Here is a 13658-nt window from a genome sequence, read left to right as displayed (position 1 = left end):
CTTAGTGTGATCTTGGCCTGATTGCTGCCTCAGTTTCCCCAATCACAGGTGGAGGAGGAGGACTTAAGTCAGTGTGTCTTACACTTTGCTGAGTACCTGGGACCTTGTTCAAATGCCGAGTGTGGCACAGCTCTGGCTGTGCCTGAACCCCCCCAACCCCCCCCCCCCACACACACACACAACCAGCTCCCAGGCACTGCTGGCGCTGCTGGTCCATGCATTGTATTTCGAGCAGCAAAGACAGACAACTCACTGAATCTGGGCCTTCAGGACTCAGAGGATGGTCACATGGGCCCTTGTGACCTCACCAGGCATCAGACGGGAGCCTTGGGATTAGCTCCAGGCCCTGGGCTGACAGAGCTGGCAGCTCCAGGTTGGAGCAGGGGGGTCCTCCAGACCCCAGCGATGCTGTGCTTGGGTAGAAGTTCCCCTTTTGGTCACTGGTTGATGTAACCAAGGACTGCTTCTGTCTTCAGGCGCTCTTAGGACCTCTGAAATGTGAAGGAACACAGCACAAGCCACCAGGCGTCATAATGGCCACAGGGGGCCCTCTGAGGAGCTGACACCCTTTCTGACAGTAGCTGTCAGTTAAATACTGCACCTCATTGCGCTGAGAATGGAGATGTGACCCGGAGGTAAGGCCCAGTACTAAGGAGAGAAGGAAGCAGACAGGGCCAGCTGCCCTCCCACTCTGGGCTTCCCCTCGTCAGCCAGCTCACACCGCTGGTTAGGGCACACATCACGGTGTGGTAGTTACTCACTGGCAGGTCTGGGGCTCTTTCGGAAGGGCTGGCTGGGTTCCTATTTGCATCTCTCACAGCAATTTTGGCACAAAATGCCCTGCCGATGCCTGACTAACCCTAGCAGTAACTGCACAAGGATGGTGTTATCTGAGAAGACCTAGGGTGGGCCAGGGGCTGTGGAGAGAGGGGTCCGCAGGTCTAGTTCCCGTCCTGGCTCCACCTACTTGGCAGGGCTCCCTTACATGTTATATCGCCAGGAACGGGAGACCAACCAGTGGACTCTGGGGGGCTGCCCAGGCACCTCCAATCCTTAAGATCCGGAATCTTCATGGCTCAGAGGAAGATGCCAGCATCCCTGGCAATTCCCATTGGCCAGAAGAGATGTTGGTGGGGGACCATTTTCCTGCTTCCTATTGGAGGATAATGATTCCAGCTCTGTGGGTTTCACAGATGCCATAGTAATTTTTCTTAAAGGGATTCTAGAGTGAGGAGAGGGGCTCAGAGTGAGCCCCTTCTTTAGCATCTAAGAGGCTAAACCATTTAGGGTGGTGGGCAGGGCTTCCAAGCTGGGCCCCGGGGATCTAGGCCTCTCTGGCTCCCCCTTCCCTGTTCCCCAAACTTTCTCCACCACCACCAGTCCCACTGTGGGGCATTTCCCTGCTCTGCTGATGTCAGCTTGGGTACCTGGATGGGCAGGGCATCCTGGACCTCAGCGTGGACAGTTGCTGGGACTGTGGGAGGACCACAGTCCAGGAGCACCCGTCTCTGGTTTGTGTGTGCACGTGTGTATTATGCGGGCAGGTGTTTATCTGTTATGCATCTGAAGATCTGCAGGCGCACAGGTATTTGTACAAGTGCACAGTGTGTATGCGTGCATGTGAGAAAGCGGGTCAGAGGCTCCCAGACAGTCCTGATCACCTGTACACAGGCTGGCTCCTATTCTCAGTGCCTGGAAGGAGCTGGTTCCTTAACAGAAGGGGATGGTGAGTTATTCTGTAAAGTGGATAGCAACCCCCTTAAGTCGCAGGGGCGTATCTGAAATCTGCAAGATCCTGGTAGAACTACTGGCACAATGCCCTGGGTGCCAGCCTGCTGTCCAGCAGAGGCTTAGAGGAGCCCGAGTCGTGTCAGCCCGTGCCAGCTCACTGGGGGCAGGGCAGGCCAGCCTGTGTGAACTGAGAGGGCGGCATCAGTCCTCTGGGGGAAATCCAAGCCGAGGCCAGATCCTGCCTGGTGGGTCTGTCACCCTTGTCTCAGCTTACACTGCCAGGGAAACTGGTTGCCCTGGGTGGAGACTGGCCCCAGATACCAGGGCCCTGAGGATCCAGCCCTGGGCTCCTGGGAGAGGCAGGGCAGAACATGGGGAGCGGCAAGGAGACACCCCTGGCAGGGCCCTGTGAGGCTGGCCTGGAGCATGCTGGAGACCAGGCTTGTGAAAGGAAGCCGGGCCAGCACTGTGAGCTCTGGGTGCAGAGGGATTTCTGTGGGGGTCCCCACCTATGGGTGCTGGCCACCCTCGAGGGCAGGCTTTTCAGTGTGGCAACAAGAGCTGGCTGGGCCTAGGGGTCTGGTCTGCCTCGCTGTGTGACTGGATAACCTGCTCCCGTGCTCTGATTCTGTCTCCCTGCGGTCCTCTGGGGGCCCTTTCAGCAGGAATACAACTGGATTCCGGATGTCCAGCCAAAGCTTGTGAGAGAGCGGCAGGACTGTGGGAGGGCAGAAGCTGGGATGTGAAGGACACCACAGGGAGCCCGAGTCGTGTCAGCCCGTCCAAGGGAACCTGGGAGGGCAGAGGAGGGGATGTGCTCTCTTGCTCTAGTTCCTGGTTTAGATGTCACACATGTTGAGGAAAGAGGTGACTCTGGCCCCCAGACACAGGTCGGCTGCTAGAGGCTGGCTGGGGTGCTCCACTGCTGTGCTCAGTTCTCTCCCCCTCCCCCGCCTTCCTCCCAGTGCTCAGACACTTGTCATGCTTCTTCGGAGGACTTCAACTGACTCCCAGGGCGTAGGGTATCCCCTAGCACCCAGAATCAGGGAGATCCTCCAAAGGGAAAGGGCCGGAGGGTGATGGCTCCTCAGCAACTTGTAGAGTGCCTTCTGGAGACCCTGTGTCCGAAACCTACCCCGACCAAATGACAGCCTCTCGGCCACACGCAGGGATAGCTGGCTTTTCAGAACGTTTGCCGCTTGCTTACTCTGCCTTTGAGAAGGGGCAGCCTGGGTCTTCTTGTTGAAAGGGTAGAGGCCAGCAGAAATTTTCCTGGTGAAAACCATTGAGTATGGCAAAACCTCTGCCTCCCTTCAGCACCAGGGCCCAGCCTTGGGGTCCCCAGGTTCCTCTCACTCTCCTCACCTTTGCTGCTCCAACTTCCTGAGGTGGGTAGGGAGAGACAGCTGGAGGCCAGAATTCAAGCTAAGAAATCTAGGGCTGCAACACTGAACATCTCTTGGTTTCCTTTTGTCCTTGAAGCTCCTTAGAGAGGGCCTAGACTGTCTACTGAACCGAGGGGCTTTGGTCCCATCCCACACAGAGGGGGCACAGATTTGGAAGGCCCAGGAGGTGCAAGTTCAGGGCGCGTGTGGTCCTGTCCACCCAGCTGGCTGAAGCCCAGTGGGACGGCCTGCCCCCGGGGAGTGCAGGCTGGTGTGGACGAGGGCCCAGTGCAGTGAGACAAACAACACACAGCTGTCCAGAACCTCCGAAGCACCATTTATCTAGGCCCCATGGAGCCAAGTGTCCCCAACTGCCTGCCCCAGTCCTCAGTGCCTGCGGCCTCAGACTGCTGCAGGGCCATGGACCCATGTTTGCCTAGCCCTCAGCCCATCCAGGTGGGAATGAACCGGCCTCAGACCCTCCTCGATCCCACACCCCGGGGGCCCATCAGCCCTGGCTAGCTCAGCAGCATGTTGAACAGCTTCCTTGCAATCTCCCTTGAATAAGCTCATCCCTAGAGCAACCCACCCACCTTGCACTCTGAACTCAATATTCTACTGGCTATGCCTTCCAGAGAGTGGAGGGGCTCTCTCCTCTGTCCTCTGCTCCAGGGAATGCCATCTTCCTAAAAGACCAGGGGGAAAAGTCTTTCTCAACCCTGGGGCAGAGACAAGGGAAGGCTGGCTTGGAGAGAACACCCAGGAACGCCCATCTGTCCCTCCTTTCCCTTTCTTCTCCTTGCCCTCTTAGCAGCCAGGGTCAGGTGTGACTCACCCAAGGTCACAGGCCCAGGACCCAGAGTCCTGATCCACCTAGGTGGCTGCTCTGGTTTTGACAGCCCAAACTAGCTCCAGGGCAGGGGACTGCCACCTAGCCTGCTTCTGCCCTTGGGCCCTTGCAGTTCTCCAGGCATGGAGTGAGCTGGGAAGAGCAGCTCTGACTCCACTCTATCCTGGACCCCTGGAACTTCCTCCCAGCACCCTCTACTACTGGTGTCCTCAGGTCTGCCTGGCTCTGGGGACACTCAGGGCATGGGAGCAGTGGGGCTGGGCCTGAGTAAGCGTGTCCCCGGCCCTGTCAGTGTCTGGGTCCAGGCCACGCCTCACACCCAGTACTGGCCATTTTTGAGGGCAGGGTTGGGTGTCCGGCAGAACTGCAGCAGCTCTGGGTCGGGATGGCCCCCCGGCGGGGGCCCCTGGCCTGGCACGGTAGTCAGTGGGATGGCCTGGCCCGGCTCAACCTTGCGGAAAGTCTCCGTGTCACTGGCCAGGCCATTGCGGGGCTTGGCTGCCAGCACCTGGACGTTGTGCTTGCCTGTCTTGTTGCGTTTGCGGAGGTAGAAGAACAGGGGCAAGATGAGAGCCAGGAGCAGCAGGACCAGGCACACAGGGATGATGACGCTGAACATGTTGGCCTCGAGAAAGCCCAGGAAGCCTCCCCTGGCCACGGTGGGCCTGGGGCTGGAGACCCCTGGGCTCGGCTTGCCTGTGGGGGTGCCACTCTCTGGTCTCCCTGCTTCTGTCCTCGCAGCCTCGGGGACACTGAGCAGGGCCACACTATACGGCCGGGATGCATTGTAAGGCTCAGTGGCAAAATCCAGGCAGGCCACAGCAGGGGGGACACCCCTTGCCCACAGCTCCAGAGTGAGACTGTCGCCTGCAGGGCCGGGGGACCCACCTTCTGGCCTGCCCACCTCCAGCCCCAGGCTTCCTTCCTCAAGGTCTTGCTGGGTGAACTGCTCCACAAGCTGGCTGTCTCTGGGCTCCATCCTGGCCTGGGGCACACGGACCACACGGCCGTGCCGGGGTCCGGCCAGGAGCCGGAAACGGGGCACACTGCCTGTGACGTTGGCCAACTCACCTGCATCTAGGACAGTGGGGTCCAGGCGCAGGGTGGCACCCTGGGGCCACGGCCCGCCTGCCCGCACATGCAGCAGCGCCCTCACAGTGATGTTCACTGTGGCTGACGCATTGGCACCCCTGGCCAGTGCCAGGACGCTGAAGTTGTCATGGGAGGAGGAGAAGTTGGTGAAAACAAAGACCACTTCACCCTGGTCTACCTGGACCTGGCTGAAAGCTGCGGCTGGCTGCCCACCCACCAGAAGACGCCCGTACCAGGGCCCCTGGGTGAGGCGGTATGCAGCGTCTGGCTCCTTCCGGTCGGAAACCACCAGGAGCTGCTGCTGGCTCAGTGAGGAGCGCCCCACAGCTTGTGGCACCTCTAGTGGTGCCCGTAGCTGTACCTCAATGGTGGACGGCAAGACGTCCACAGCCAGGGACATGGGCAGGGGTGGACTGGCCCCATCAGATACGCTCAGCTGGAAGATGCCAGCCACACTGCTCCCATTGGCCACAAAGGCTAGCCGCCCTGCGTCCACGTCAGCCTGCGTGAAGTGGCTCACAGGCCCTGCACTGACCCCTGCCAGGCTCAGGAAGCCGTTTTGGGGTGCCCGCTGCACTTTGTACTCGATCTCCCCGGGAGCCGAATCTGGGTCCACCACACTCAGCTGGGCCCGGGAGATGGAGGCACGGGAGCCTCGGGTGAGCTGGAGTGGGATGGAGGCCTGTGGCCGAGGCGGCCGCTCATTCACATCCCGCACCGTGATGGAGAAGGCCTCTGAGGTCTGGGGTCCTGCCAAGGAGGCCCCCGCTGGTCCCTGGAGGTGGGCACGGAAGCGGAAGCCATCCTGCTGGGTGCCACCGCCGCCGTGGGCATATACCAACTGTCCTGCAGCCAGCTCGGACTGCAGGAAGTGGGGCTGCCCAGCGTGGAGGGGCTCTTCAGACACCAGCAGCTGGCCCCTGGTGGGGAACTGCGTGATCTGGAAAAGCACATCGTGCTCTGGGCGCTGGGATGATGGAATGCTGGCCAGGAGGTTGGAAGCATCGAGGGTAGCTCTGGTGATCTCGGCCCGCTGGCCTTCGGGGACCCAGAGACCTGGGGGTGGGACACAGGATATGAAGGTCCAGTCCACTGAGCAGTGGACCCTCAGATTGGGGCCCCAAAGGCAAGGTTTGCCACCCCCCTCACACCGAGTACCCCAGGATGGGGCTCAGAGTTCCCAGAAAGACAAGGACCACATGTCCCCTCCAACCTCAAAGCCTCTCTACCTGCCCATCCTCCCTATAACCTCCTAGGTCCTAGGGGCTGACCTTGGCCTTGGTCCCCTCCTCTCTGGGCCTCTCCCAGTGTCCCCCTAACTTTGCCAGCCTGTCATGTTGTTCACCTTTGTTCTTCCAGAGGCGGCTGGGGCGCTGGGGACAGGCAGCCTCAAAAGACACAACCACAGCAAGGGTGGTGGCCAATTCGGGGGCAGGGGGTGAGGCTAGACGTAGCTCCAGGGCGTCATGGGCCTCCCAGAAGGGCTCGGAGGGCATCTTGTGCTCATAGAGAACATTCCCGGCATAGACCTGTGGGGAGACCCCATCATTGGGACAAGAGGCAGTTTCAGCCTGTGTGCCCAGGCGCCGGCACTGGGCACTCCACCCGCCCCCTGACCACCCTTCAGTGCCCAGCCTCACTCTAGGCTCTCCTGGCTGTGCCTGCCTCTAGGTCTGTAACCCTCGCTCACCCTCACTGGCTCAGTGGGTTGCCACTAGGCAGTCCTGTTGCAGTGAGAGCTGGGCTCTGCAGACAGATGCCTGTGTCAAATCTGGGCTCTGTCTCCTTGGGCAAATCTCCTCTCTGAGCTTCTGGGGAAAGCAATACTCTACCTGTGTTTCTCTTGTCTGCCGAAGACAACACTTCTACCATCTCCCTTCTTTCTCTCATGGCATCAATTCCCCCCAAATGGACCATTTCCATCATTACAAAACCATGGTATTCTTTCTTCCACCTTAAAGAAAAAACTCTTGACTTCACTTTTCCCACCAACATTTGCCACACCCTCTTACTGTTCTTTGTACCGTTTCCCCGAAAATAAGACCTAGCCGGACCATCAGCTCTAATGTGTCTTTTGGAGTAAAAATTAATATAAGACCCAATATTATATTATACCCAGTATTATATTATATTATATTATATTATATTATATTATATTATATTATATTATATTATATTATATTGACCCGGTCTTATATTAATTTTTGTTCCAAAAGACGCATTAGAGCTGATGGTCCGGCTAGGTCTTATTTTCGGGGAAACACGGTAGCAAAACTCCAAAAAGAATAGCCTACACTCGCCCCACGCTGTCTGAAGCGCACTTTGCCAGGGGCACCAGTGTTTTAGATCCGATGGTTGGTTCTCAGGACTCATCTTACCTGCTCAGCAGTATTTTTATCTCATGTGAGCATCCCCTCCTCTAAGGCCCCCTTTCTTCCAGGATGGCCTGCTGTCTTGGTTTTCTTCCTACCTCACTAGTTGCTCCTTCACAGACTCCCTTCTTGGTGCCTTCTCTTCTCCCATATGTCTATGGCTTGGCCTTCAGACTGTTCTCCATCCACGGGCATGCCTCACGCATTCTCGTTCAGTCTTCAGTGCCAGCTATGTGGATGACCCCCTTACTTGTATCTCCTGCCTGGACTGCTTTCTCCTGAACCCCAGCCTCTCATTCACCTGCTTCTGGGGCAGTTCCGCGTGCATCTCACACTGCGCATGCGCGGTGCGACTGCAGCCATGCCAGCCTCTCATACGCCCACTGTGGAGAACAGTAGCTCTGTGCCTCCAGTGGCTCTGACATCATTTATAACTCCCCTCCTCCGCCCACACCCCATCATCTCTGGCCTGGATTATTTCGATAACCTAACTGTGGCCCAACTTTGGCTCCTGCTCCCCTCCCCCACGGTTTGTTCTTAACATAAAGCGAGAGTGAGCCTTTAAAAAGTAAGGTTATGTCACTTTTGCTCAGATAGTGTAATAGCCCACCATTTGACCACAGAGATCCCGTTGTGACCCTGTTATCCCTGCGACCTCATCTCCCACCTGTCCCCTCAGTAGCTCGTCGAACTAGGGCTGCCTGCACGTTAAACCCACAGCCTTCACTTTCACGAAGAAATGAGTTCCTTCTCTCTTCTGATCCAAATGTGTCTTCTTGGCTTATCTTTTGTTTTCCCCTTTTAGGAGACACAGAACTATTTTCCTCCTCTCAGAAAAACAGGACTTGCGCAATCTCAAGATGGAACCTGACTGGTGTGGGAGACTGGTGAACTGGGGAGCAATGCCTGTTCCAAGGGGAGCACAGCTCAGTTGAAAGGGGTGGTGGTTTCTCAGCTGATTGCAGAAAGAGAGAACACAGGCCTTTTCAGAAACTAGAAATCATTTTTTTTGGTGACCAGTAATTAAAGGTTGTATGTTAACCATTAATTTAAAAATATTAAATGCATTGTGCAGGCCAGATAAAACACATCTGGGGGCCAGATGTGGCCTGCAAGGGCTGCCCGCTGTAACCTTTGGCCTAGGCTGAAGGGGGAGCAGGAAGGGAAGGGAGACCACTGGGAGTAGGGATGAGAGAGGGAATGCCTGGGCAAAGGAGCATCTGTGGGTGGGAGGGGTCTGGTTGAGGGTGGGACAAATCACAGGCGAGGTGGGGAGGAGTCCTTGAGCTCTAGGAGCAAGCAGTATCCTCTGGTGGAAAAAGTCTTGGACTAAGTCAGAAGGCATAGTCCTGGCTTTGCCTCTTACTGGCCATGTGCTGTGAATAAAGTCACCTGACCACTATGAGCCTCAGTTTTCCTATCTGCAAAATGGGGACACTTGTTTCCTGTTCCATCCAGCTCAGAGTATTGTGGGGCAGTGGCGATGTCAGACACCACCCAGTTCTGCCCTGCCCACTTCCCCAAGCTGGTCTCTGCCTGCCATGCCGCCTTCTCTCAGCTTCCCTGTGTGGCTCTGCTAGTCCGCCCCCTGGTGGCCATTCAATCTGGTTCTGCAGATTGCTGGGGTATGGGGTGGGAAAGCACTGGAGGTGGGGGAGGGGCTCTGAAGGCCTGGTCCCATTCCCTCCCCCTTCCTGGGCATCCGGTGACAAAGGCTCCCTGGGACTCAGGGTGCACAGCTGCAGCAGCCACCAGTCTGCTGAATATTTCATTGTAGGGAGGAGGCAGGAAGAGGGCCACAGCAGAAGCTAGGGCTCCAGGAGAACAGAGAACACAGGCCTGGGAGATGTTGATGTGAGACCCAAGGAACTTTTTCCCACCCCCGCTAAAGCCACCTCCTTTCCTGAGGCCTGAAGGATCCCCACCTGCTCCACTTTCAGGGAGAACCAAGGCTGCCCTGGTATCTCCTGCCCTTAGAGGAGATGCTAAGTGCTAGCTGTTGGCACTGGCATAGGTAGCCAGCAGCCTTGCAGTCTGAGTGTTTACTGGTAGCCTCTGGTGTGCTCTGGGACAGCTTAGCCCTGAAGCTGCCATGATGGACAGATGGCAGCTTCACTCCCAGCTCGACATACTCAGCTGCCTTGTGTCCACTCACGTGCTCCCAGCACCCACTCTGCTTGCTGGCCCCTGACCTGAGCCCCAGGTTCACAGACCCAACAGCTACGTTCATCTCAAACTCCATCCCCCTAACCAACCACTGTTTCTCACCAGCCACTAAGGTGTACTAGTGTCCCCCATAAAGTACACCCTTTCCAGCCCTTGGGGTTCAATTGCAGCTTCCTTCTGGAAGCCAAGGCCCAGGACCTGCTTCCTGTCATTCTGGAGGGCCCCTGTCATCCTGACCTCCTGCACCTTTCTCCCTCCCCATGGATCACTAAGCCCTATGTGCCCTACCAGCCTGGTGGCTCTTGGAGAGCAAGGCACGCATGGCTTGGACCATGGGGGACCCAGGGATTTTCTGCTGCCGATGATGCTGGAGCCGGTGCCTGTGACCACATGTGTGTCCAGGGCAGAGTGGGCCACCTGAGGTTGTAGTCTGAGCTGTGGCTGTAGAACTGGGCCCTTACCTCGGCCTGAGTGAAGTTCACCAGGGCCTCCCCAGTGTTGCTCTGCTGGGCGTGGAACAGCCGGCCAAGCTGAGGGCCCCGCACCACCCGGTAGAGCAGGTGGTGGGGGTCAGTTCCTGTGCTGGAGCTGGCTCTCAGGCTCTGGCTGCTGAGAGGCTGGACGGACCCTGCGAGAAGCAAAATGGGCCTATCAGCCTTTGACCAGGAGCCAGGGCAAGGCCTGTGAGTACTGGAGAGGCAGCCTGACCCTGTATGTTACGCACACTCAGCAGACCCACCTGGGCAGACAGTCAGCGTCTGGCTGCCCTCCAGTGAGAGGAGCAGCTGCTTCTGGGCCATCACACGGAAGAAGTGTGCAGGAGAAGTGTGCTCACCATCAGAGACATTGAAACGGAAGCCTCCATCCAGGGCTCCTGAGGGTAGGTGGAGGTGGGTCTCACTGGTCATGCCGGCCCCCCATTCTCAGGGCGTCCCCACCTCTCAGCACCCACCTCTGTGTGAGAACAACACGAGCCCGTCATCCAGCTGGGCCTGTGTGAAGCTGTGGAGCCCGGTGCCCAGCGCTGCCTGCAGCACCACCTGTCCATTGCTGGGCTGCTCGATGGTGTAGACCAGGTCCTTGGGCTCTGAGTCGCTGTCTGTGCTCCTAAGGGCTGCCGTAGGGATGGGCACAGTGGCCCCCTCCCACATCTGGGAACACAGGCCTGTGAAGGCTCTGCCCCCAATGGCATCGAGGTCCGTGCCATTCTGGGCTCCCCTGCACAAAGGACTCCACCCCATTCACCTTTCCCTGTTATCCCAGGGCCCCCATGCCCAGGTTCCCTGCTCCCATCTGCCTTAATCCTGACTGTCCCTCAAGGACTGCTCATGTTTCCCTACCTCAGGAAACTGCCAGCTATTCCCCTTATAGGCTTCTCACCCCTCAGACACCCCCGGTCTTACGGATAGCACAACTTAATCTCGTTCTGTCTCACGGGCAGGGCAGAGGTCTCCCTCAGACCCTCCACAGTGAGTCTGGGCAGGGCATGGGCACACTATGGGAATGGTGATTTCTGTCTGCCCAGGATACTTAGAAATGGGCTCCCCTTCCAGGTGAGGTAGGGCGTGGGAGGCAGGGACAGCTGGAGAGGCTGATGGCTGGCCACTGTGGTGCAGCACTGAAGTAGCTCTGGAATGAGGGCAGTCCCAAGTCCCAGGTGGGTGGGCGAGGGGTGCCTGGGTGTGGGCAGCCCTTCCCCAAGCTCAGAGAGAAGGGGAACTCCCTCAGGCCTCCCACCTGCTCGTGGGACAGGATTCGGTTCCCAGTGTCCTGTTAGATGCCCTGCCGGGCCAGCAACTTGGGAGCAGTATTGGAGGGAGGCTCCCATATCTGGAGAACTGAGCCCTGTGGTATTCCTGGGCTCCCTCCCCCAGCCCCAGGCTGACCCCAGCTGTAATTCTAGGAGGACCTCAATGGACAGCACCACCTGGTGGCTGAGCTGCCACACAGCACCTGCTGCCTGTGGTCCCGGGACAGCCTTTTGCAGGCCTCCCCACCACTGGGCTGCTTCCCACACGCACATCCTGTACCACAAAAATGCCCAGTGTTCATGTCACAGACAGCCTGTCAGCCCTCCTTTGAAGGCTTCCATGGCTCCTGCTGACCCAGAGCCCACACCCTACAAGTTGGCATTCAAGATCCTGCCCATCCACTATCTTGAGGGGTGGCCGTCAAGCCACGCCCTTCCTGTTTCACCAGTAACTACTTTTGTGGCTGTGGAGAAGTTCTGTTACCTGTCTGGGCCTCAACTTCCACCTCTGCTGAATGGGGGCACCACAGCTGTGCAGTAGTGTAAGGTGCAGGGCCTTGGGGAGCCAACGTGTGACACACCTTCACTTGCTGGGGGTGGGTATAGGGAGCTAATGGCTCTCCATCTAGAGCCCACCCTTAAGGGCTTGAAATAACTTTCTTCAGGAGTTCTGGTCCTGAGCCATAGAAAGAGCCTCCTGTTGAGGGTGAGTCCAGGGCCAAGCGTGGCCATTCACAAGGCTTCCTATTGCTCTTATAAGTGTCCGAGAACAAAGCCTCACACCTGTGTTCTATTATATTTTCAGTGCAATAGCTCTTTTCTCTTCCCAACAACCTAGTGAGGCATGTGGCACGGTCCCTATTTTACTTGAGGAGAAATGTGGGGCTCAGAGAGGGGGGAGCTGTGTTCTGGGCCTCTCCAGGAGGAAAGGTGGGGGGAGTCTTCACATGCTCTCACCTGCAGGCCTGTGTTTGTGGTGAGGATGGGGGGTTGGTCATTGACAGGCAGGATGGTGATGACCAAGGCCACCGGCTGGCTCTGGCGGTCCATCTCTGAGGCGTTAGCCACCAGAATGAAGCTGTCTGTCTGTGTTTCGCTTCCATCATGCACATAGTGGATCAGCTGTTGCTCTACCTGCGGGCAGGGCCAGGGCTGGGGGTCAGGCCCAGCATCCTGTGCCTGCCCTTTGGGTACGGGATGAGACGCAGTCCCCCAGAGCTTCAGGTTCTGCAGGTGGGACAGGTCTTTCTCCCAGAAGGAAGGAATGAAGGAGGGAAGCACACAAGGACAGTCATTTCTACTGTCCAGTGAGGAAGGAGTCAGCTCAGGCCTCTAAAGCAGAGGTGCTCCCGAAAGGTGGGCTCTCTGCCTCCTCTGCACATACCCTCACACTGGGTGTCCCTGGGGCTCCCCCACTCGGACCCCAGAACTGGGCTGTGCCCCCCAGGCCTCCCTGACAGTGTACCTCTCTCCAGGAGAAGGTGCTGAGGCTCTGGCCTTGAGGCTCTTCCTGTCTCTGCAGGGCTCCGTGCTGGGGAGGCTCTAGCACCTGCAGGTCAAGGCCGGGCAGTGTGGGGAAGTAGGGCCCAGCGATGTGGAGCAGCGGTGGGGCCAGAGTGCGGGTGCCGCCCTCAGGGACGCTGAAGTTCTGCGCCTGCAGTGGGATGGCCGCAGGCAGCACCTCCAGCTCCACGCGGAGGCCCTCGAGGGGAGCGCCCAGCCCCGAGGCCACATCCAGGGAGAAGGCATCACTCCAGGCCTCAGGGTGAGAGTGCAGGTACAGGACCCTGCCTGCGCCCACCGCCTCCTGGGAGAAGCTCTGCACAGGGTCCAGGCTGGTCGGCTCAGCTGCAGTGGCGCCGTGGGACAACATCACCAGGTAGCCGGCGCTCGGTGGGGCCGTCACTGAGAACACAATGTCTGTCGGTGGCACTCCCTCCTGGGCTGCCTGATTAATAGAGGGTCACAGGGACTCATGAGAGGCACATAGGGAGGTCGTCATTGCCTGAGACACACTCCCTGAGATGTACACAATCACACATCCTCAGGTTCAATGACACAGTCATACAATGTCACCACACACTGACGTGTGGACAGAGATACACAATCGTTACACACACACACACACACACACACACACACACACACACGCAAACACATCCCCCCTACACACTGCCCCTGCTCCCGCTGTTGCCACTTCTTACCACCAGAGGGCGCCCCATCCTTCTTTAAAGCACAAACTGACACGAGGCCTCCAGAACTTGCAGACCCTTGTCCAGACCAAGGGCTGCTGGGTGCTCCCTCACCTCATG

At 57.9% G+C, this 13658-nt stretch overlaps 1 protein-coding gene across 2 annotated transcripts in view; it reads right to left on the bottom strand.

Annotated features, from left to right (window-relative positions):
- Window positions 1–3432: 3432 nt before the first annotated feature.
- The window catches only part of CSPG4 (chondroitin sulfate proteoglycan 4), a 36510-nt gene continuing 26284 nt past the window's right edge, over window positions 3433–13658 (bottom strand). For both annotated transcript variants that reach the window (XM_019751004.3, XM_019751005.3), the window contains exons 4-10: window positions 12812–13294; window positions 12304–12480; window positions 10549–10747; window positions 10336–10470; window positions 10058–10224; window positions 6404–6587; window positions 3433–6114 (exon numbers count right to left, since the gene is read on the bottom strand). In XM_019751004.3, coding sequence (XP_019606563.3) covers window positions 4280–6114; window positions 6404–6587; window positions 10058–10224; window positions 10336–10470; window positions 10549–10747; window positions 12304–12480; window positions 12812–13294 — 3180 coding nt within the window. In that variant the 3' untranslated portion in view covers window positions 3433–4279. The remainder of the gene's footprint in view (window positions 6115–6403; window positions 6588–10057; window positions 10225–10335; window positions 10471–10548; window positions 10748–12303; window positions 12481–12811; window positions 13295–13658) is intronic.

This window comes from Rhinolophus sinicus, chromosome 3 (assembly GCF_057876585.1).
Source record: "Rhinolophus sinicus isolate RSI-liver-muscle chromosome 3, RSI-T2T, whole genome shotgun sequence".
In the NCBI taxonomy this organism is placed as follows: domain Eukaryota; kingdom Metazoa; phylum Chordata; class Mammalia; order Chiroptera; family Rhinolophidae; genus Rhinolophus; species Rhinolophus sinicus.
This window is presented reverse-complemented; position numbering and strand designations above follow the sequence as displayed.